Raw genomic sequence first — 22,044 nt, 5'->3', positions numbered from 1 at the left:
GAAACTTCAAATTATCCACCCTATAATGCACTAATCTCTGATTGCAGCTACTAATTGAGGAGGTTGGGGAATCCATCAATCCAACATAACTTCCGAGAAAGGAAAAAAAGTACTAGCACAACGAGGAGTCAAGCAAGCTACTAGGATCGATACCACCAACGTTGTTTTTCAAAAAATTTGGCTACGCTTGGAAACTCTGCTATGACATATTTTGGCTGTAACATTGTTAGTACTAGTATAAATAAGTCTGCTCCCAATGGGAGAACAATGTACTGTTACTCTTCTAACTTCTTGTTGATAAACTATCTTTTACTAAAATATATATAAAAGCATGAATACAATGTTAGTTGACCAAATTTTCATGGAATTTCAAATCTTTGTTTGAATAGGAAGAATTCTTTGTCGGACTTTTTATTATTTTTTGCCTATAAAATAAAAATTATATTAAACTGTATATTACCGTATGTGTTGCTATAATATTGTGTAAATATTATCGAACATGCGATCTTTACTTATGGGTCATTCTCAATCCATTTTTCTTTATGGGGATTCTTTTTTCACCAAAGTAATCACCACCAGCCGTAGAATCTCCATCCCATTAATTACCAACATGGACATAAATATCTCAAATTGTTGAAAATTAATTTGGCATTTGATTGTTTATAGAAGTCCATACAAATTCATATTAGTCAAAATTTTAGTGAAATTCATATTTGTTTTATACATTAGAAAATGTTTAACTAATATAAAAAAGACATTAATACCAAATGGTTTAACTAAATCCCGATTTTAATAAAATGGCCAATTGATGTAGAGATGAAATCACTACTCATTTTATGCACTGAATAATATTTAAAATTAATAATGACGGTATAATAGAGGGAATTGAACTTCCAAAGCCATAGATATATTAACACCCTTTTATTTATTTTCTTATTTATTTTATAAGTATATATATAATTATTTATTCTAAGTAATGTTCACAAGGAAAGGTGTATTAATACAGATCGATATATCCCATAGTTTGTTTTCTACTTCATTAGACACACAGTAATGCTTGATTAGAGATGTAAATTAAAAAAAAAGTGATTAGTCATCGAATTTTCACAACTAATCTCAATGTTAATATACTGGTGAATTTAGCTTTATGATGTTATTTGTAGTATGCTACGTAGCTTCAAAACCAAAATAAGATATTTAGTGAAAAAGATCCACGCATGAAGGATGGTTGATGTAGTAACTATTAACTTCGACTATATCGTAATAAATCAATATAAGGAAATGATAAAACTCTATTTACACGAGAAGTAATGGTGAAAAAGGTGCAAATGTTCGTAGCATAATAATAAATAATCAATAAATTGTGTTATATCATACAAGAATGAAATTGATGTTGGTTTACTTGGTCACAAGTTTTAAGGCACTAATACCTTATTTTGCTCCTCCAGTTTTGAGGCGTGACATAAGATAATCATCACACATATGTCAAATCAGAGTGATGATACTAAATTAATAATAATAAAAAATTTATTTTGTGATGAAACACTTATGTCCAAGCGTCAGACAATCAAAATAGTTGGTAGAACTTTAAGACTATATTTGTTTCACACAAATAATTTTATGTTGCACTTTCAAAACGAATATCAAAATCGACAACAAAATATTTGGTCCGAAAGCATAGCCAAAGCGAAAAATAGAAACAAACACCATAAACATCATCCTCGTTAAAAATATTTGGTAAAACATGATCGTTCACATTGCATGTTTTGCATAATACATACACGTACTATCAACTTAACTAAACATATCATCTTTCTAGGTTCAAATTATATCAAATTATTTTGTATTCAGTATTATGTTAATTTAATAAATATTGATTACAATATTTAAATGATTATTGCAATTTCTTATAGCAATTGCTTTACAAAAGGAGTCTTTTTTCTTTTATATAGCTTTTTAACAATTTAATGTATTATACTTTTATTTAAATAATTAACTAAAAATTTACGTACAAAGCAAGTATATAAAAACTAATTAACTAAATAATAGGTTTGAACCCAAAGTTCAAGTAATTTTAAAACCGCCCTTTTATAAATAAAGCTAAGTTAGTAGGGCTTGTGAATTTCATGCCTGAATCTCCCAAAATTCTAATGGTAGTCAACTACTGATCAATTCGGTCAAACTTGATTAACTCTTGATTAATCAATTCTTCATAAAATCGTTCGATCTTAATAATTTAAATTCGTGATCATATTGTTGTTACCTATTTTTTTTTACCAACTCAATTGAATAAAGTTTTGAATTTTTTTGCAAATACTTGAAATCCACACCATTTTTCAGTTCTAACAAAATATAAAAAAACTCTTCTCCTAATAATATTTGGTTAAAAGAATTTAAATTTGTTCTCTAATAACTTTGTAAAATTAATTCACCTTTTTTTATTAAAGACAAATCTGAGCCGTTGAAACAAGTCCACGGAAAACAATCAACAAAACTAATCATCAACACAATCGAACAGAACAAGACAAAGCCATCGAAACTCCACCTTCTCTTACTGCAAATCCTCCGAACAGCGACACACTTTTGTCCCCAATTTTTCTCTCTCCAAATTCACCTCCTTAATTTCCCAAAAAATGGGGATTTCTTTTTTTGTCGTTTTTATCCCCAATTTGTCTTGAAAAATTCAATCTTTAATTGTTTTTTTTTTTGTTGCTAATTTTGAGGTTTACCCAGATAGCTGGGTACTGTAATTTAAACTGGGGTTGACTGTAATTGGAGTTTTACTGCAGTTAAAGCTGACCCAGTTCTTCAATATTCACTAGTCTTTGTCTAATGTTCATGGTAACTAATAAATTCATCAATTTTTTCTAGATTCTGTGGCTTTTGACATTTTTTTCATGTTTAATTTCTTATTGGGTGTTTTAGGTTGCTTTTTCTTTTTTATGTTTGCATAATTCTGTACGTGGATTCATTAAATGAACTATATTTACACTAGCTGCAAACCTACTGCAACCCTCTTACAGCTTGTATTGTATTGTTATTTTAAATACAATGCTGGTTTTGATTGTTACTTAAATTTTTATTGTATTATTAAATCCATTGTTATGAAACAACGAAGAGACCCCATTTTATGTACTGATTGATTTGGTGTGATTGGATGTTGTTGTGTGTGGAATACATTTTTGTATTGTATTGTTATCTTAAATACAATGTTGGTTGTGATTGTTACTTAATTTTATAGTGCTTTATTATTAAACCCATTGTTATGACACAACGAAAAGACCCTATTTTTATTTAATGATCGATTTGGTGTGATATCGTTATGTTGTTCTGTATGTGGATTCATAAAATGGACTATGTTTACACTGGATGTGGGCATACTGCAACCCTTTTAGGGGTTTTCTTTATCTATGTGAAATTACATTAAAATTGATGGAGGACTTTCTAGTATTCAAAAATGGGTGCAATGGAGTGGAGGATTGGGATTGAGGCATAGTTGATTGATTGATTGATAGATCGTAAAATTCTGTATGTAGGAGGTGGACTTTAACTTTATGCTTTGTCGAGTTAGTTTTCATTTTGAAAGTTGGGAGATTGTTATAAGTTAATTGGGAATTTGTTTGAATGGACACTCGAGCTTGGTGAATATTGCCGATTAAGTCCGATTATCCGGTGATGTTTGACAGTTTTACGGAGCCCAGGTAAAGGAGAGGGTTACGGTAGGTGGGCATCCAGCGTTAAACTAGCCAATTTCATGATGAATCCTCACGTTAGATGAGTTTAAATGGAAGTAAAGTTGTCAGCGAGGATTCATATAGACGATTAGTTTGGGACTGATTTGTAGTTTTTGTTGTTGTCTGTGTTTGTCTATGTTGATCTGTGGTACTTTTGGTCTATTTGGTTACTTTTGACAATTTCATGTGTAGAATATTTATCAGTTAGAAAGTGATTTAAAACTAATTTTTGATGCATATATGTGTGTGCACGACAGAATGGTTTGAGGAATTTTTGACGTAGTAGTGCAGTCGAGCCATGGGTAGCAGTGAGATGGATAAATCCTCAAAGGAGGCAAAGGAAGCAAAAGAGCCGAAGACTCCCAATTCACAGGTAACTGGTTGGTGCTAAGAGAGAATACTGTGTGTTCTATAGATAACTGGTAAAGTTGATAGATGCCAGTTGATGACGCTGGTAGAGACATATAAACAACTTTGACATACTTTTGGTACTGGCTTGGTGTTCAGTAATGGAACTTTTGTTCCAAAAACAAAAAAATGTTTTTCCCCTGAACAAGTATTTTGTGTGAGTTCTTTTAATCATACCACCAATTAATGTGTTTTGCTTCTTGGCACTATAAAGGCGCAGGCTTCTACTACTACCGCGGGCTCAGTCAATCCAGATTGGTCTGGCTTTCAGGTATGGTTTCTCTGTATTATAGTTTCTCAGCCTTTTGCTTCATTTATTGACATTTCTTTGTTGGTAGTCTAAGGACATTGATGATCATTATGCAGGCGTATTCTCCTATGCCTCCACATGGGTTTATGGCATCAAGTCCTCAAGCACACTCTTATATGTGGGGAGTTCAGGTATGGAAATTTCACATATGGCGTGGCTCTGATTCACGTGATGTTTTGAATTTCCTTCAAAAGTCAGATCTAACCAGCTTAATGTAGGGCTAACTTGATCATGCCATCTTCTTGAAAAAGTGTGTAACTAAAGATATCAGTCACTTACGTGGTGCAGATAGAGCTGTTTAAAGATATAAGTTTGATACTTGTGAGCTTCACTATAGTGAGTTTTTGAAGGCTGTTTTTTGTCTTTTAACAAGCATCATACTTGCATCTCAATTTATTAGCTCAAGTAGTTCGATCTATTTGATAACCCTGCTTTTCTACTACCAACGATTCAGAATATGCAGTGGTCAGTGTGATTTCAGTACAGTTCTTATTTATGGGCTTGGATACTGTGCTTTCTAATATTTATTTGCGATATGACACCTTTTTTTTGGCGAGGAAGGCATCTATTATGGACATTATAAAATTCCCTTTTTTATAGGCATTCTCTTTACTAGGCTGATCACTTATGAATTTAATTGTAGAAGCATTCTTAACTTAAGCTATTTTTTGGTTAACATGAAGTGCTCATATATGGCACATATAAGAATTCAATTAATTAAAATGAGAATGATTGCAATATGCCTCAATTATCTTTTAATCGGCATGTTTATAAATAATATATCGAAGCGATTCACAAGCTTGATTAAAATTATGGGAAAGGTTCAAACCTGTTAAATAGGGTCAAGGATATATTAGATTGTGGTTTTAGTATTCAATTAACTTCCAATTTTGGTCCTTGTGACATGCAAGTAAATAAATCTACTGTCCAAACTCCAAACTTTAGGATTGTGCATACTTAGCTCCTATAGACTGCCCTATCAATTTTTTGGTTTCTCAGCTCCTTGGCTTTAGCCTAATTGCTTTTTTGTCTGTAGAGCTGGCTCTGTCTTTATGTTCTCTTTTGTACTTTCTGCATCTTCTTGATGCCTTTAATGAAATTTTCGAACTTTATCCAAGAATAGAACTATAGGATTGTGCATTTGGCCCTTCCTCTAATATGTTTTACAACATTTATTGGATTTTTGAATGTTAAACCATGGGACAACAAACTTATCTTTTATGTTGAGAGAGAGTTATTTTTGTACCTTTACTCCTTATTTTACGTCTGCTTCCTCAGAGTAAAACAAGCTGATTTTGAGAAAACTTTTTACTAAAAAAGGTATAATACTATTGATCAAAGGTCAAATAATCATATTTTGCTGAGACCTAAACTGAAATTTGTTAACGAGGGACCAAAAGCACAATTATCCCTTTTGGACAGAATATATGTTCAAATGGTGGCAAATTAGCCGGAGATTCTGTCACTTAGAGAAGGGTAGTAAAGCAACTTCTTGAGTTCGCTTGGAGACATTGATTCACAACCTGAATAAAGCAGCTTGTCTTTCTCTTCTTAAATGCTTTAAAATGAGCTACAAGGCTTGTTGTTTCAGCTATATTTCTTTTGCCCCACCTCCTTTTAATTTGAGTTTAAAAGTACTGTAGTGGTATCAAATTTGTAGGAAATACTGTTACTTAACAAGACGAGCAGTAAAGCAATTTATAGTGCTCAAACTGCGCATTTGTTTTACCTTTGCTACTTCAGCATAGCTTGCACAAATTGAATAAAGCAGGTTGTTATGAAGAAATAGCTTGTCTAATGCTTTTTATGGGGGAAAAAGTGACTGCTAATAGATCTCTGTGGCATTCTTTCATTATGTTATTATCTTTTTATTGTGAAATTAGCATGATTATGGTATTATCAAAAGAAATAAGAACGGGTAACATGGTACTTCTGTTGCATGTGTGTGTTTTGCAAGCGATGCTTTCATCATACGCATCATACACCTCTGCATTGATCTGGATATCATGAAAATATGTAATTGAGTTGTTAGCTTTATGCACATCTCTGCTTGCATGATTTTCTATAGTACGACTAATCTCAAGTCTCAAGCGGCAAAACCTTGCTGGCTTACTGCATTTTGAAGAATATGTTGTGTCAGTTTGCTACCACCTTGTGTTGATGTGTGTCTCCTAAAAATTCCATGTGTCGAGTTTACGTAGCTTTCTCCAAATTTAGCCAAGTTGCCAATGACTTGTACTGATCCTAAATTGTAAAGAAAACAAAGAGGCTTGGCATAAATTCTGTAGTCTCGCTCAGGCGGTTCTTTGGGTAGTTCTTCACCGTTTCGCAAGTGTTAATATGGTTAACCGACACAAGGATGCAATTTTTTTCCAGACTGCATATTTCGTATTACAGGATTACCGAGAGCAAGAGCAAGTGAGGCTTTCATTTCAAGTCCTCATCGAAGTTTCGCAGTTTTTCTTCTGAAATCTTGATGAATAAGTTAATGATATTTCTGTACAACAATTATGCTGGTTTCTTTTTTACTCCCATCTCCATGGATTGTGAACATGTAAAGATTGTTCTGATGAATCGTCAAGCTCATGGATAATAGTGCCAAAATGTAGTATTTCTATTTTAGGGATTATCTTTTAATATGTAAATTTTTTACCAGTTTCTATCATATTTCTTTAATAATTTTGGTGGCTGGTTTTTCAGCAATTTATCCCACCCTATGGTACTCCACCACATCCATACGTTGCAATGTATCCCCATGGTGGCATATATGCTCATCCATCGATGCCTCCGGTATAATCTTGTTTTTTTTTGTTTTTATTTTTATTTTTTATTCTCTCCCTCCAAGAGCTCCCCACCTTCCTCTTGGGGTGGCTCGAACTCACAACCTATTGGTTGGAAGTGAAGGGTGGTCACCACTTGAGCAACCCACTCTTGTCACCGGTATAATCTTGTTGCCTGATGTTTACTGTCTTACTAACTATATGCATCTCAATTTTGATTTTGCTAACTCGAAACTGATATTTTCCAAATTAATCAGGGATCTTACCCCTTCAGCCCTTTTGCGATGCCTTCCCCAAATGGTGTCGCTGAAGCTGCAGTGAGTACCTACGCTGAATGTGTTAAATAACTTCGTCCACATAATCAATGCTTTAAGTTTCCAGTTCTCATATTGCTTCCTTCATTTTTCTTTATGCAGGTTAGCAACCCTGGTAATGTTGAAGTAGATGGTAAGTCATCCGAGGGAAAGGAAAAATTGCCCATTAAGAGATCTAAGGGAAGCTTGGGTAGTTTGAATATGATCACCGGGAAGAACAATGGACCTGGTAAGACATCTGGAGCATCTGCCAATGGAGTCTATTCTAAAAGGTATGATGCATAATATGAAAGTTCTCCGAATATTGGAAATTATAATATAAGCAGAAGAATGGTTATTAGATGGGCACTTACAGACCAAATTGCCTTATTAGTTTTTTCTGGTCGATCAACTTCAGTTTATCTTCTCGTCTGAGCGGATTCTAGTCATCAGATGGTTGCAAGTCATGCTCCATATTTCCTAGTTTAGCTATTGTTAGCACTTCCTGAATGCCGTAAGAGTTGGCTGGAATAAGCAGTATTGTAAACAAGTTTTTAAGTTAAAAGAGTAGGGCTTCCAGTCAGGGGCGGTTGTAGTGTTCTACCAACGGGTTCAATTGAACTCATAACTTTCGATGCGGAGTAAAAATTTATATGTAAAAACTCATTAAAATTGCAAAAATAGTAGATATGAACCCATAACTTTAAAAATATAATGAGTTCAATGCTAAAAACCTTAAAAGTTGAACCCATAGAGTTTGAATCTTGGATCCGCCTCTGCTTCCAGTTGGAGTGATGTGTTTCTCATGTATGGTTTTCTGGTACTGTTTTGCAATCTTTTTAGCTTTTGCTGAGCAAGATAATTGCTGTCCAGGAATATAAAATATACTTATTGGTTAGGTTGAATACAGAAATATTTTGGAGTATCAAATATATTAATATGTTTGTTGCTAATCATTATATTTTCTATCCATGTGAGAATGCTTTTTTGCTTAAAGTATTCCGAGTTGTCAAGCGTAAATACTTCCCCTATCAGTTCATGAGACTTATGACCTGTGCTAATGTTGGACTTGCAGTGCCGAGAGTGCAAGTGAAGGGTCAAGTGAAGGAAGTGACGCAAATTCTCAGAATGTGGGTATTGTATGATGTATTTTGTTTTATTTCAATTATTATATGGTAGAAGGTAGTTTCTTATTTCCTGTTTATGGGAAGTATGATAAACATGCTTTCCATCTTAAAGCAATGGCTTCAGGCTTGTCTGTGCTTTGTACAATTCAACAGTCAGTTATGCGCGTGCGCGTGTGTATTACAGGGAAAAGCAAACTCATTGTTATTTCAGTATGTCCATTGGTTCGTCGAGCCAGTATCTGATTGTTTGTCATCTTGATTTTGTAGGAGTCACCAATGAATTCAGGAGGTGGGCAAGATTCAGGTCTGGTGATATGAATTTGCTTTGAATATGTGGTAACTATTTTGGCGATGAATATATTTGATGGAAAAGTAGTATGATGTCTCTGCTACAGCTGACACATCTCAAAATGGCAATGCTGCACATGGTTCCCAGAATGGAGGGACTGGCGGCGCTCCTCATTCAATGATTAACCAAACTATGGCAATCGCCCCGATATCAGCTGCTGCGGCGGGAGGTATTCCTGGACCCACAACCAACTTGAATATTGGTATGGATTACTGGGGTGCTGCCACCGCATCATCTATTCCTGCAATACACGGAAATGTACCTCCTGCTTCTGTTGCTGGAGGGTTGGTTGCTGCTGGATCACGAGATAGCGCCCAATCACATATGTGGCTTCAGGTATCCTTTTTGTCTCTCCATTTGTTAAGAACTCATGATTCTGTATGTTGAATTGTAATAGCGAGTCTATGCAGCTAGATTCACATATGTAGATAACTATGATTTATGTCCACATAAAACACACTTAAAAGAGCACGCAGCCTCTCTATCTCCACAAGGTTGGGGTAAGGTCAGTGTACGCGCTACCCTCTCCAGAGTCCAGACCCCACCATGTGGCATTATACTGGGTATGTTGTTGTTGTGGTAAAACACACTTAAAAGAGCACATGTTTTAGTTACATGAGCTAAGTATGGACTAAACTATTCACACTGATATAGGCTTTGTTGATGACTTAATGCACATATATGTGCATGGGATGGTTTGATCTGAGTTAGGATACGGAGTTGGAGGAGAACGCTCCATGATTTCTATTATTTTACTTCAGTCATTATGTGTTGAACAGAAGCAGAAGCTTTACTACTAAAATAACACCTGCCTCTACCCAAGATCCCACCTCTAATGAGGTGTCATCCTTGCCGTTCACTCAGTGCTGAGCACCTAGAAGATCATCTGATTTCTCTGCAACCATTTCTGTCAAATTAATTTTCTGCTTTTCTTCATGTCTCTTTTAACATAGTGTTTCTTCTCTTTCTAGATAGATTAATGCATTGTCACTGACGATCTTTTCTTTGCGATTGAATTCAGGATGAAAGGGAGCTTAAGAGGCAGAGAAGAAAGCAGTCCAACAGGGAATCTGCTCGTCGATCTAGGTTACGCAAGCAGGTAAGAATAATCCTTCAGTTGTTTCTTTTTTCAATCATGATTAACCCTGACTCCACTTTGCCTTTTGTGAGCCAGGCAGAGTGTGATGAACTTGCGCAGCGTGCTGAAGTTCTAAGGGAAGAAAACTCCTCTCTTAGAGCTGAAGTGAATCGTATCAGGAGTGAGTATGAGCAACTTCTTGCTCAGAATGCATCTCTTAAGGTATATCTCTCTACCCTTCTTCAGTTCGGCCAATAGACGCTAATAAATAATTTATACTCTACTAGTGGAACAATATGAGTAGATCTGGAAAAATTAATAAATTGACTTCTTTGTTTTTCTAACCTCTCAAATATTTGAAACAAATTCAGTCTGCAAAACTGACTAATATTTGGGACCGGATGCAGTATTTTTTATGCTATTAAGTCATTGGATTTGGCTTTGCAGGAGAGACTTGGGGAAGTTCCAGGGGAAGACGATCCAAGAACTAGTCGAGATGACCAACTTCTGGGCAAAAAAGCCCAGCATTCTGCACAAAAAGAGTCCGAGCAGGGTAGCTAATGAAGTTCTGGCTGCATTAATGTGGACTAATGATTAGGAGCTTAACCTAACAAACTTTGTAATAGAAAGGGTTTAATTTGCACATTGAGTGGTAGTTTGTAACTCGCGAAAGGTCACCTTTTTAGTATTATCAGGATCTGTATGTCCAATATTGTCCATTGTTTCTCTGTTGGACCAATCTTTTATGGTCGAGAAACCTGGATAATATGTAGAGGATGCGATCGTCGCACTAGTTCTGTTCCAGCCGCGTGCAGGGAGATGTCTTTTTTTTCCCTCAAATTTGTATTTACTAATATGGTTGACCAGTACTGATCCAAATGCTGATCCGTGGGGTTTTTGTTTTGGTTACTAGAAGTGCTTCTTTGCTTGCTGGCAGTGCCTCTGACTCGGGTTTCGGTATTCACTAAGGTGACGAAAGCTGAAGCCAAGGTTCTTTGCTGTGCTCCATAGATTCTTGTGGATTATGGGTGTATTTTATTCAGCATCTCGTTAGGTAAAAAATGTCAGTAGTAATAAGTACTTATACAATTTGTGTATTTCAACCCCATTAGTATTTTCAACTCCCCTTAACCTAGGAATATTTCTTCTGCATATTTGTGTCCTTGTTTGATGATTGTTTCTTTTTTCAAATGCATAAATGAAATATTATTGCCAGAACTTAGTGTAGCATCTTCGGGGTGACATATTGGTATTCTTCCTCTGGTTTTCCACGTTCAAGAATGACATTTTCCCTTCTATTTATTTTTAATTGAATTATGAAACATTTTTTCCCGAGCTGCGAACTAATGAGTCTATTAGAAAGTAGTTAGCAATTTTTACACGTTCAAGAATGACAAGAGTGGGTTGTTCTAGTGGTGAGTGCCCTCCATTTTCAACCAAGAGGTTGTGAGTTCGAGTCACCCCAAAAGCAAGGTGGAGAGTTTTTGGAGGGATGGAGCCGATGGTCTATCGGAAACAGCCTCTCTATCCCAGGGTAGGGATAAACTATCCTACCCAAACCCTACTAGTAGTATTACATTGGGTGATTGTTATTGTTGTGCTTGATCCGATAAGCAAACCTTCCATTCTTCTCTCTCGCATTGACTAGACAACGTTTTCAAATGAGCAGCCATAGCATGAATGTTCCTTCACTCTTTTTGCAAGGTGGAGAGTTTTTGGAGGGATGGAGCCGAGAGTCTATCGGAAACAGCCTCTCTATCCCAGGTTAGGGATAAAGTCTGCGTACAAACTATCCTACCTAAACCCTACTAGTTATATTACACTGGGTGGTTGTTATTGTTGTGCTTGATCCGACAAGCAAACCTTCCATTCTTCTCTCTCGCATTGACTAGACAACGTTTTCAAATGAGCAGCCATAGCATGAATGTTCCTTCACTCTTTTTGCAAGGTGGAGAGTTTTTGAAGGGATGGAGCAGAGAGTCTATCGGAAACAGTCTCTCTATCCCGGGTTAGGGATAAAGTCTGCGTACAAACTATCCTACCTAAACCCTACTAGTGGTATTACACTGGGTGGTTGTTATTGTTGTGCTTGATCCGACAAGCAAACCTTCCATTCTTCTCTCTCGCATTGACTAGACAACATTTTCAAATGAGCAGCCATAGCTTGAATGTTCCTTCAATCTTTCTGCTGGCGTGGCGCTGCTGGATGCTTCTGATCAATAGAACACGAAGATGAGGAAAGCAAAAAGCTTATGATGAGCACATCTATTTGAGTCGATCATTTCCAAGATCTAATTCCATTTTTTTCTTATCTGAAACTTCAAATCCCACAAAAGGTTGATCTAATGACAAATCAAGAGCAAAAGATAGAAAATACTATACACTCTCCTAATGCATTTGAAATAATTTGGTGAGTTTATGGTTGAGTTCTGGCGGTAACATTGTAAAGATAGCAAAAAATTCAAGCTTTATGCAAAATGTATAATATTACTTCTGTTCTATATTATCTGTCTTTTAAGGTTATTGCATGCCTCTTGAGAAAGACACGTAAATGCCTTGATCAGTAGAGTATTTATTTAAACTACTTTTTATCTCTTCTTAAATATCTCGCATAATTAACGCACCACTAAGACAATAAGGATATATTTTTGAAATAAATGAATGACTTTTTGTTTCTTTCTAAAATATCAATATTTTAAAACAAATTCAGTTTGCTAAGTCATCTTACATTTCGGACCAAGATAGTATCCTTTAATTATATTGATGAGTGATTTGTAGGCGCGCTAAGACCTACGAGGTCCACATAAAGTCCTAATATCCAGAAAGTTGAACAATTTGATATAATTTTAATTGGTTGACTTGGAGTATATGGATTACATTTAGAATTTTCACAATGCATATTAGGTAATCATGCTGCTAAGATTTGAAAAAGTAGTGGAGTTGGTTAGAAATCAGAAAAAAAGAATTGATTTATTCAAAGAGTTTGGTAATACTTAACAAATGACTCAAAAACATGATAACATTGCCGAGTCAAAAGAAAAGATAATTCTGACGTGCGAACATGAAACCAAGTATTATTCAGTATATGTTGACCAATATATAGGTGTTAAATAAAGTCTAAAACACCAAATATAGACGTGTGTGATCATAAGGCTGTCCAACGGGCCGTCCCGTTCCGGTCCCGTATCCTGCCCCGTCTCGTCTTGGCCCACTTAAATCTAAACGGGACGGAGCCATGTTAAACGGTACACGGGATGGGACGGGATGCCCATTTCGTCCCGTTTATCCCTTCCTGCTATCCCGTTTTCGTCCCGTCCCGCGTTTTCCGTCTGTCCCGCGTATTTTTTTTTAATTTTGTTTTTGAAATATAATCGCTGGGCAACAGTCTCCATTACAAATTTAGCCGTTCCCGACGGCCATAAACGACTATAAACGGCCATATTTAGCCGTTCCTAGAAGGTGGCTACATAGATTAGGTGCGCTTCAAAAGAATTATATTTGTATGTGAAATTTGAAAGTTCAATTAATAAAATAAAAGGCTCTAAGCCTTGAATTTTTTTATGAATTGTCTTACACTCTTAGTTACTTAATCGCTTGAAATTATATAAAATAAATTACAACTCTATTATAATTACTAAAATATTTCATTACAAGTCTTTTGTTTTAATATTTTATAATTCTTTACTTAATTTTCTAATTTTCTTATAATTTATTAAGTTTTAAGTTTATTAAATAAGTCAAAAAACTAGCCGTTGCAAACTTTAAAAACTTAGTCATTGTCAAAAAATTAGCCGTTGCCAAACTTAATGCTTAAATAATATATATTTTTTTAAAAGCGGTCACTTAAGGCCGGCGAAACCGTCCCGTCCCATCCCGTTTGTTAGCGGGATGGGATGGGCCTACTGTTTCATCCTGTTTATCCCGTTCCGTTTAGGCCCGTCCCGCCACCTTCCCGGCTAAATTTCATCCCGTCCCGTTTATTTGGTCCCGTCTCGTCCCGTCTCGTCGGACAACCTTAGATCATGTCAAAGTTCGGAGAAAAACTTAACAACACTCGATGTTTATACAAAATTAATAAAAAAACGTATTTTTCACACATTTATCATTTAACCATGGAAGTGAAATGTATTCTGACTTCAATTTATAATTGTTACCAACAAGGATTGTGGTGTAGTAATATGTACTCCTTCATTCTTAACCCGAAGTCTTGAGTTCGAGTCTTGTGTATGAATTCGCCTTTATTAAGTACCATGTTACCCTCCAAAGTTGAACTTCCCATCGCAGATCCATATTTAGTCGGGTCCCAATATGGGTACCAGACACCGGGTGGAAAAAAATTTATAATTGTTAAGGCTGAATTTCTTGGTTTAGTGTAAACATCAAGTGCGGGTATGTTAGATGTGTCTGATCATGTCAAAGTTCGAAAAAAGTACAAGCACTTTGTGTTTACACCAAATCAATGAATAAGACTGTATTTTTTCATTCACACATTTATTATTTAACCATGGTTAAGGAATATGTATTCCGCCTTCAATTTGCAATTGCTGAGATATCTCTTGGTTTGGTGCAAACATCGGACGCGATTAGGTATTTACCGTCAAATTTCCTCATGAAACAAGCAGCAAAGTTGAAAAACTTCAAAGAAGCAAAAAATATATAGAAAAGACTATTAAAAGAATCAATTTCACTATTCTGTTTTGAAGTTTCTGATTACAAAGAATGTATTGTATTTGCTGTTCTTTCTTATGAACATTGAGCCAACAATAAAAACTCCAAGGAAAATGTGATGAAAAATCCACCTTAACAATCAATTCCCACTTTTCTTACATATCAAGAATAGAAAGAAAAGAGAACTAAAAGAATAACTTGAAACTGATTGTGTAAAAAAAGTTTAAGGGAACTGAAATGAACCTCCAATTTCAGTTGTACCTGCTGGGGGATTGATTGCAACCCAAAGAAGTGAAATGGTGATGGCAATAAGTCCAGACCAAACGAAAACAATCGTTGGCGTTCTTCCTCGTCTTCCCATCAGTCCTTTCGCGAAAGGATAGAGATGCGCCAACACCCAAAAGCTGAAGAAAACGCCTCCTAGCAAACGACTCCATTGTGGTATCGTGCTATATATTGTCCGGCTGAAACCAACTGCTATCGCGACCAAGTTTACCATCATGATTGTAATAGGTGGAATCATCAAGGATGTCCATTTGATGATATAGAGATCAGCAAACTCATCGTCGTTTTCATCACCAGCAGATTTCGACGTTAGAGTGAACGAAATCTCAATGCCAGCAACCACTTTTAGCAGGCCCTGAAGCACAGCAGCAAGATGAGCACTTGTTCCTCCGATTAACCAAAATTGCTCGTTACGCCACCACTCTTCCAAAGCAATGCCGGACCACTTGATCTCAAGAATAGCAAGCATGCAGAGAGTTAATGAGATGACAAGGAGATACACGAGAAAGGTGATATTAAGGCTCTGGACGATGAATTGACCTGAGAAAAGTGAGAGTGCCGGGAGGAAGCAGTAGACAATCAGGAATATTGAAGTGAATGGGTAAATACCGACGTTGAGGTAAGCAATCCGTTGTAAAATCTTCATCTTCGGACTAGCCAAAAAAGCATTATTTCGCGAGAAGAAGATTTCGACAGAGCCAGTAGCCCATCGTAGGACTTGGTGAAGCCTGTCGGTCAGATTGATTGGTGCAGTGCCGCGGAATGCATCTCTTTTTGTCACACAGTATATAGATCTCCAACCCCTATTATGCATCCTATAACCTGTTACCACATCTTCAGTGACTGACCCATAAATCCATCCAACTCTATTTCCCCATTCGGTTTTGTCTTCGTACCAACACGAAATGACACTGATTGCTTCGGCAACAGTGGAAGCGTCAAGAAGTTCTCTTGGAATAGTTAGTGCACCAGGAGGCCGTCCGTTCTTTACAGCAGGGTGATCGGCCAGTGGTCTACCTTGGAATTCGGCCACCGGGATCGATTCAATGAGGACATTAGAGTTACCAAATCTTTTAGGAAACAAAGCAAGATCCATTTCCTCATCATCAATGTCACCCATTCTAAGTGCCCTCTTTTCGTCAGAGACGCTGGCTTTATTCTTGCGCCGACCAAAGCAACAGCTGCAACAACCAGGGTGGTAGTCCTTTGCTCGTGGCGGGTCAAAACCATAAAGAGCAATCCTACGGAAGAGGCAACCGGTCCCCACATAAACTGGACCTTGAAGGCCGTCCAGGGCACGCATATTCACATCAAAGAAAACAGTATTGTGATTTGCATAGCGATCAGAAGGATCAATCCCCTCAAACCGCTGAGGAAACTGGACATAACAAATACGATCCCCACCCCGGTCCATCATAAAACACATGCCTTCCCTTATTGCCTGTGAGTTGTAGATGTAGTGGTCACAGTCAAGGTTTAGAATAAAAGGGCCATTGGACATGACAGCTGATGCTCGGACCAATGCGTTCATGGCTCCAGCCTTCTTGTTGTGATCATAACCGGGACGCTTCTCACGAGAAACATATACCAGCATGGGGAGCCGAATATCAACTTCTGTAAAATCAATCATACTGCCGTCAGCAGTTGTACCCCCGTGCAACGATTCGTCACTTGGAGGTTTTAACATCACCTACAATTAGCAAGGAAACCAAAATGATAAAGCGGTCTAATAATTGTGAATCAAAGACTTTTAAAGGGCAGTCTGGTGCACAAAGCATCCCGCGTTCACGCAGGGTTGGAGAAAGAGTCGCACCCTAAAGGGTGTGATGTAGGCAGTCTACCCTAACACAAACATTAGTGGCTGATTCCACGGCTCAAACCCGTGACCTATAGGTTACACGGAGACAACCTTACCATTATTCCAACGTTCCCCTTCGAATAAAAGACATTAGGCAAAAGAAATTAGGCAACAAAATCGACGACCCCCCAAACTCTTAAAGAAAATGGGATGACAACGTATTATTAGACGCTATAAACAAGCATGATCAATACCTGTATGATTCCAGCATGATCACCCTTAGAGTGCTCAGGAGCAGCTACCATCCAAGTTCCAGGCCAGTGAGTTCCATCTGCCATCCAGGTGGCCTTAGTTATCTTGATTGGTTCCAAAGGTTCATCCCCGGCTCTCTCTCTTTGAAGCTTCAAAGCCTTGATTTCCTCTCGAGCATTATAGGCATCAGAACGCCGACGAATTGAATCAGGAAGGCCGTTGATACGAACCTTAAATTCATCGTATTCACGCTTAACACGTCTACGGTCCTTGACAAAATCTTGACGTACTTTGTTCTTGTAAGGGTCTCTCTTCAAGCTGAAGTAACTCTCAGGATTCCTTGGTTCAATATCATGTTTACGACAAAAAGGGACCCAAATGTTAGCAAAACTTGCAGCTTCTGCCATTGCTTCAAAAGTCAAAAGAGCACCTCCATCATCAGATACATAGCAAGAAAGTTTTTCCACAGGGTAATCCGTTGCAAGAATAGACAGTATTGTATTTGATGTAACTAGTGGTGGCTCTTTCTCTGGATCTGCTGTAGAAACAAATACATCCATTCCTGGAAGATCAGATTTTCCAGTGGGATTGGCAGGAGACGGAGTTTCAAACTTTTCTTTTAAAACACTGAGATCAGTAGCACGATTGACGGGGCATAACTTTGGAAGCTGGTCGAGTAGCCACGAAAATGCAAACCAAATCTCACAGATTATGGACATATACCACAGCCATATAGCATCATTGTTGGGATGACTGACCCTCCATTGAAGAAAAAGTCCGAGTACAATAATACGAATTAAGATCAAAAGCCTGAAAACATGGAGATATTTCAAGACAGTTTCTCAAACAACTTAAAAAATCACAAGAATAAGATACCTATCCCGCCATCTAAATACGTATATTCTAGATATAAACACATTAACAGAAAGGGCATCAAAGTCCTTCAATACTATATTAGTAAAACAACCGCAGACCTAGTAAAAGTTCACTATGCTTTGGAGAATCACGTTATGTCCAGTGGCAGAGCCAGGAATTTTACCAAGGGGTGTCAAAATATAAAAAAGTATAACACACGACGAAAATAAGGGGAGTCAACATATATTATCTACAATTAAATATAAATTTTTAACCTAGCTAAACATTGTAATTTTTCGGCAAGGGGGGGAGGGGGGTCAGTTGGACCCCTTAGCATAAGGCGGTTCCGCAACTGGCTATGTCGACCGACAGCATAGGAGTATTCAAATGTACTCGACAAAGGAAAAATATTTGGATCCTGTCTCTCAAACACGGTAAGCATTAAGCACATCAACAAAAGTTGACAACGTATACGATGGTCCCCCTACAAAGTTATTCCAGATTGATCAAAGTATACCAGAAGGAAATATTGGTAAGTAAAACTTATTTAGCTTTAGTCATTGAGTGAAGGGGCAATAGTGAAACATCAGAGAGCAGAGCCAAACAAGTTAAAAGAATAAGTCACTATGCAATTGGATTTAAAGTCAGTCATTCAATATTAGTGCTTAAAATACATGTAACAGAGAAGACAAATAAATAGTTGTTGAAACTACTTGGAACTAGAAATTACCGGTATGGGCTGAGAACTGCAGCAGGTATGTTCAGCTTACGTGTAAGTGGCCTCCACGGCTTGTTGAGAAGTTCAGAATGCTCACCAATGTCATCATCTTTCTCATTTCCAAATCCCTCATCCTGTGGCCATATAGCATTCCCATATCCATATGTTCCTTTCGTCTCAAATAACCATCTATTATGATCAAAATCCCCGGTTTGACTCCTCATCAACCCTGACTCGCTCCTTACGATGGCTGACTTATTAGCTGATCTCATCACTGATAACCTCCTATCCATTTTAGACATCCCAACATTTGAAGGTAAAGACAATGGTTGTCTAGAGGGATCAACATCATTCTCAGTCAAATCAGTGTTCTTGTATGGCTCTTTACAACCGGGACAAATCCCGTCACCTGTTTTCACAGCATCAACATAACAATCTTGGCAAATTTTAAAATCACATTCGCAAGGAAGAATATCTTCACCCCTCCCATCACTCATGACTTTTCCATCACAACCTTGTATAGCACAAGATGACCCTTTAGTACCAGCCATCTGAGGATGATTGGTTTCTGAGTCAATCACCTTATCCATCATATGTGCACGAGTTGCACTCTTATAACCACCACTAAACAAGGAATTCGACACGTACTGTTCTTCAACCCGTCGTGAAATGGAAGGATCAAAAGGTTGATTATCAGGTGTCGGAGGCATATGCACCGTGTAGTTTGCAAACTCAAGAGCGCTAATCTCACTATCCAGGGATTCCCTAGATAAGTTCACATATCGACCCGATGAAGTTCTCCTCGCAAAGGTCACACCCGGAGGCTTAGCCTGCTGTGAGTCTGAAGGTTTGAAGGATCTTCCAGCCATTTTGCTATAATTTATGCAACAAGATTTCACTAGAACCTGAAACTGCACAAAGGTAATGAAGCAAACAGATAATTTTAGCTAGCTATAAATCTAGAGGCTCATGTACTCTAGATTTCACACAACACTTCCATTTGAAACAGCATAAAAGAAGAGTTGGAAAGGGACAAAACAATTAAAAATCTTTTGCAGGCCAATAAAACAATTTTAAAGAAATTATGACCCAACCCTTTGTTGCTCGGACTCTACAAAAATACTATTGCCCCCTGTCCGATCCTCCATAAATGCACTATTTTTGGAGTATTTTAGAGTCCGAGCAACATAGACCCGACCCTCTTCCTCTCCCACAATTTCTCTAGCAACCAACAACAGCAACAACAACCCTAGTGAGTTACCAAAAGTGGGGTCTGGGGAGGATAGTATGTACGCAGAGCTTACCCCTACCCTGGAAGGTAGAGAGGCTGTTTCCGATAAACCCTCGGCTAAAGACCCACAATTTGTCAAGCCATTTCATCTTTTCATTTGATTAAAAGATTGCATTTTTAGTCCAAACACAAGAAAAAGTTCATATTACAACAAAAATCAGAAATACAAAAAATGTACCTATAGTCTTGATGAGGTAGAGAAAGAATAAAGGATCAAGATTTTCCTACACCATCTCTAAGAAAGTCTCAAGCTTTCCAAAAACCAAAGAAAGAATGGAAATTCAGATGCTTCTTTCAATACAAATCAATTGATATACATATGAACTATATTGGCATGCATAAGTAGTGAGATATGTGACCTCCACTCCTTGTCCAATACATATAAACAACTACAACAAATTTTAATATATAATATTAAACAATCTGCCTACCAAAGGCGTGTAAGAAACATTCAAAGGAAATGCTAATAAAAAAATTTCAGATTCTCAACAACATGCAGCAGCACATACATACATGTATACAAACATTACAAATTTTACAACTGTAACAAAAAGCTTTAATGGGATCCCATCAAAATGTTACAACTAGACTCAGTCTTTTAATTATCCAATAAAATTAACTTTTCTTAATTAAATTATTAATATTCTATATTAAAACAAATACCCCTTCACTCTTTAAGTCTCAAAGATGGAGTCTTTATGACTTGGTATTAAGTACTAACAATAGAAAAAAAATGGACTTTAATTAGCAGTTACCAACCTCAGAATGAAAAAAAGAACAACCCCAGATGAGAAAGATTCAAACTTTACATAGAAAATGATTTAAAGACTCAATTTTTGACACCTTCCAATGTAAATAGCAAATAGCAGCCGGCTATTGACACACAAAAAACACAATATCTAAGTATTCATATGTTCCAAGAATATGTCTATATAGAGTATACACACACATATACACATATATGTGTGTGTAAAATATATAGAGTATATTTATATGTGTGTGTGTGTGTGTGTGTGAAGTTAGAAAGGAAAGTGACAGACTGAATAAATGAGTCACCTTTTATGTGACAGGAAAAAGAAACAGTCTCTTTTTTGGTTGTTTGAGAATTTTAAGAAAAATATGGAAATGGAGATTTGATGGATTTTTTTACCTTAACTGTATGTAGTTATTATTATTAAGATTTTATTAGGTAATTTATTTAGAGAAAGAGAACGTGAATTTAATGCTAGCTATAGAAGATGTTCATATGTATACTTTTCCTGCTGCTTTATTTTCTTGCCGAGTAAGGGGAAGAAATAATATTTTGTGAGGATATTTTAGAGAGAGAGAAAGCGGAAATATGGGGGATCTAAAAGTAATTATCGGGAATTTAGGGGGTCGGTCTAAAACACGCTTTACGCGGTAAAATCTTTTTGGTGGGATACTTTCACAATCTTTACAAGTTACAACTGGAACCAGTAATAAGGAGAAAAGTAGTAAATGAAAAAACTATAGCTTAAAAAGAATTTATACTCATAATGTATATAATATAAACCCAACGTGTAAAAAGTCTTAAAAGAAACAATATACTAGTATATTACATACTTATGTTATTTAAATAGGCCCGAATAACCCTTTCTCGTAATGAGAATGCACATAATCCTATTCCGGCCTGATCTGATATTGAATAAACTTATATAACCATGGAGTTGACTCGATCATCATATTATAAGTTCATAACCCTAGCTCATTCTCATTTTGAGCAGAATAGATGTACTAATTCTTTGATTCGAGTTAGTAAGGATGTTGAATTAAAAAATAGACTCCGAAAACTAAAAAAAGCTATTATGAGTAATAGCATCTAAATGTGCAAATATCATGTCAAAACAATGGATTCAGTTCTACTTTAACCTAATAACAAAGTTTCACACGTAAAACCAACCGTTCCCTTTACTTGTTCCCTTAATCTGGTCATGAAACCTATATGTATGACAACTCTTGAAAAACCTCTTCCTTCCTATTTAACTCATATAAGTTCACTTTAGAAATTAGACATAATAAATTTTAAATAGGGTCCAAAATGTTTAATCGTTTTAAGATATTGAATTTGTCCTAGAAA

General features: G+C 36.6%; 2 protein-coding genes across 3 annotated transcripts; one reads left to right on the top strand and one right to left on the bottom strand.

The window, feature by feature from the left end:
- Positions 1 to 2,474: 2,474 nt before the first annotated feature.
- On the top strand, positions 2,475 to 11,294 carry LOC107797380 (bZIP transcription factor 16). The gene is made up of 13 exons (XM_016620265.2): positions 2,475 to 2,841; positions 3,992 to 4,107; positions 4,357 to 4,413; positions 4,509 to 4,583; positions 7,153 to 7,242; positions 7,490 to 7,549; positions 7,649 to 7,818; positions 8,601 to 8,655; positions 8,920 to 8,956; positions 9,048 to 9,337; positions 10,023 to 10,100; positions 10,176 to 10,301; positions 10,527 to 11,294. The coding sequence occupies exons 2-13, from the start codon at positions 4,033 to 4,035 to the stop codon at positions 10,638 to 10,640; spliced, it is 1,227 nt and encodes a 408-aa protein (XP_016475751.2). The 5' UTR covers positions 2,475 to 2,841; positions 3,992 to 4,032; the 3' UTR covers positions 10,641 to 11,294.
- Positions 11,295 to 14,748: 3,454 nt separating this feature from the next.
- On the bottom strand, positions 14,749 to 20,970 carry LOC107797376 (cellulose synthase-like protein D3). Of its 2 annotated transcripts, none has more exons than XM_075230548.1 (4): positions 20,706 to 20,970; positions 18,668 to 19,566; positions 17,085 to 17,892; positions 14,749 to 16,722 (listed from the first exon to the last, which is right to left on the bottom strand). In XM_075230548.1, exons 2-4 carry the CDS (start codon positions 19,522 to 19,524, stop codon positions 14,971 to 14,973), a joined length of 3,417 nt encoding a protein of 1,138 aa, XP_075086649.1. In that variant the 5' UTR covers positions 19,525 to 19,566; positions 20,706 to 20,970; the 3' UTR covers positions 14,749 to 14,970. The 2 variants fall into 2 exon arrangements, with proteins under 2 accessions (XP_075086649.1, XP_016475745.2); XM_016620259.2 differs by lacking the exon at positions 20,706 to 20,970 and adding an exon at positions 20,125 to 20,632.
- Positions 20,971 to 22,044: the final 1,074 nt, after the last annotated feature.

Source organism: Nicotiana tabacum, chromosome 15 (assembly GCF_000715075.1).
Source record: "Nicotiana tabacum cultivar K326 chromosome 15, ASM71507v2, whole genome shotgun sequence".
NCBI classification, from domain to species: Eukaryota; Viridiplantae; Streptophyta; class Magnoliopsida; order Solanales; family Solanaceae; genus Nicotiana; species Nicotiana tabacum.
This window is presented reverse-complemented; position numbering and strand designations above follow the sequence as displayed.

What these genes read in the sequence shown, in the direction of transcription:
- LOC107797380 (XM_016620265.2), top strand. Translation starts at nt 4,033, where the DNA reads ATGGGTAGCAGTGAGATGGATAAATCCTCAAAGGAGGCAAAGGAAGCA. An exon ending in CTCATCCATCGATGCCTCCG is followed by an intron (nt 7,243 to 7,489) that starts GTATAATCTTGT and finishes CAAATTAATCAG; the next exon opens with GGATCTTACCCCTTCAGCCC. An exon ending in CTCAGAATGCATCTCTTAAG is followed by an intron (nt 10,302 to 10,526) that starts GTATATCTCTCT and finishes TTGGCTTTGCAG; the next exon opens with GAGAGACTTGGGGAAGTTCC.
- LOC107797376 (XM_075230548.1), bottom strand. Translation starts at nt 19,524, where the DNA reads ATGGCTGGAAGATCCTTCAAACCTTCAGACTCACAGCAGGCTAAGCCT. An exon ending in GCAGTTCTCAGCCCATACCG is followed by an intron (nt 17,893 to 18,667) that starts GTAATTTCTAGT and finishes CCATGTTTTCAG; the next exon opens with GCTTTTGATCTTAATTCGTA. An exon ending in ATCATGCTGGAATCATACAG is followed by an intron (nt 16,723 to 17,084) that starts GTATTGATCATG and finishes TGCTAATTGTAG; the next exon opens with GTGATGTTAAAACCTCCAAG.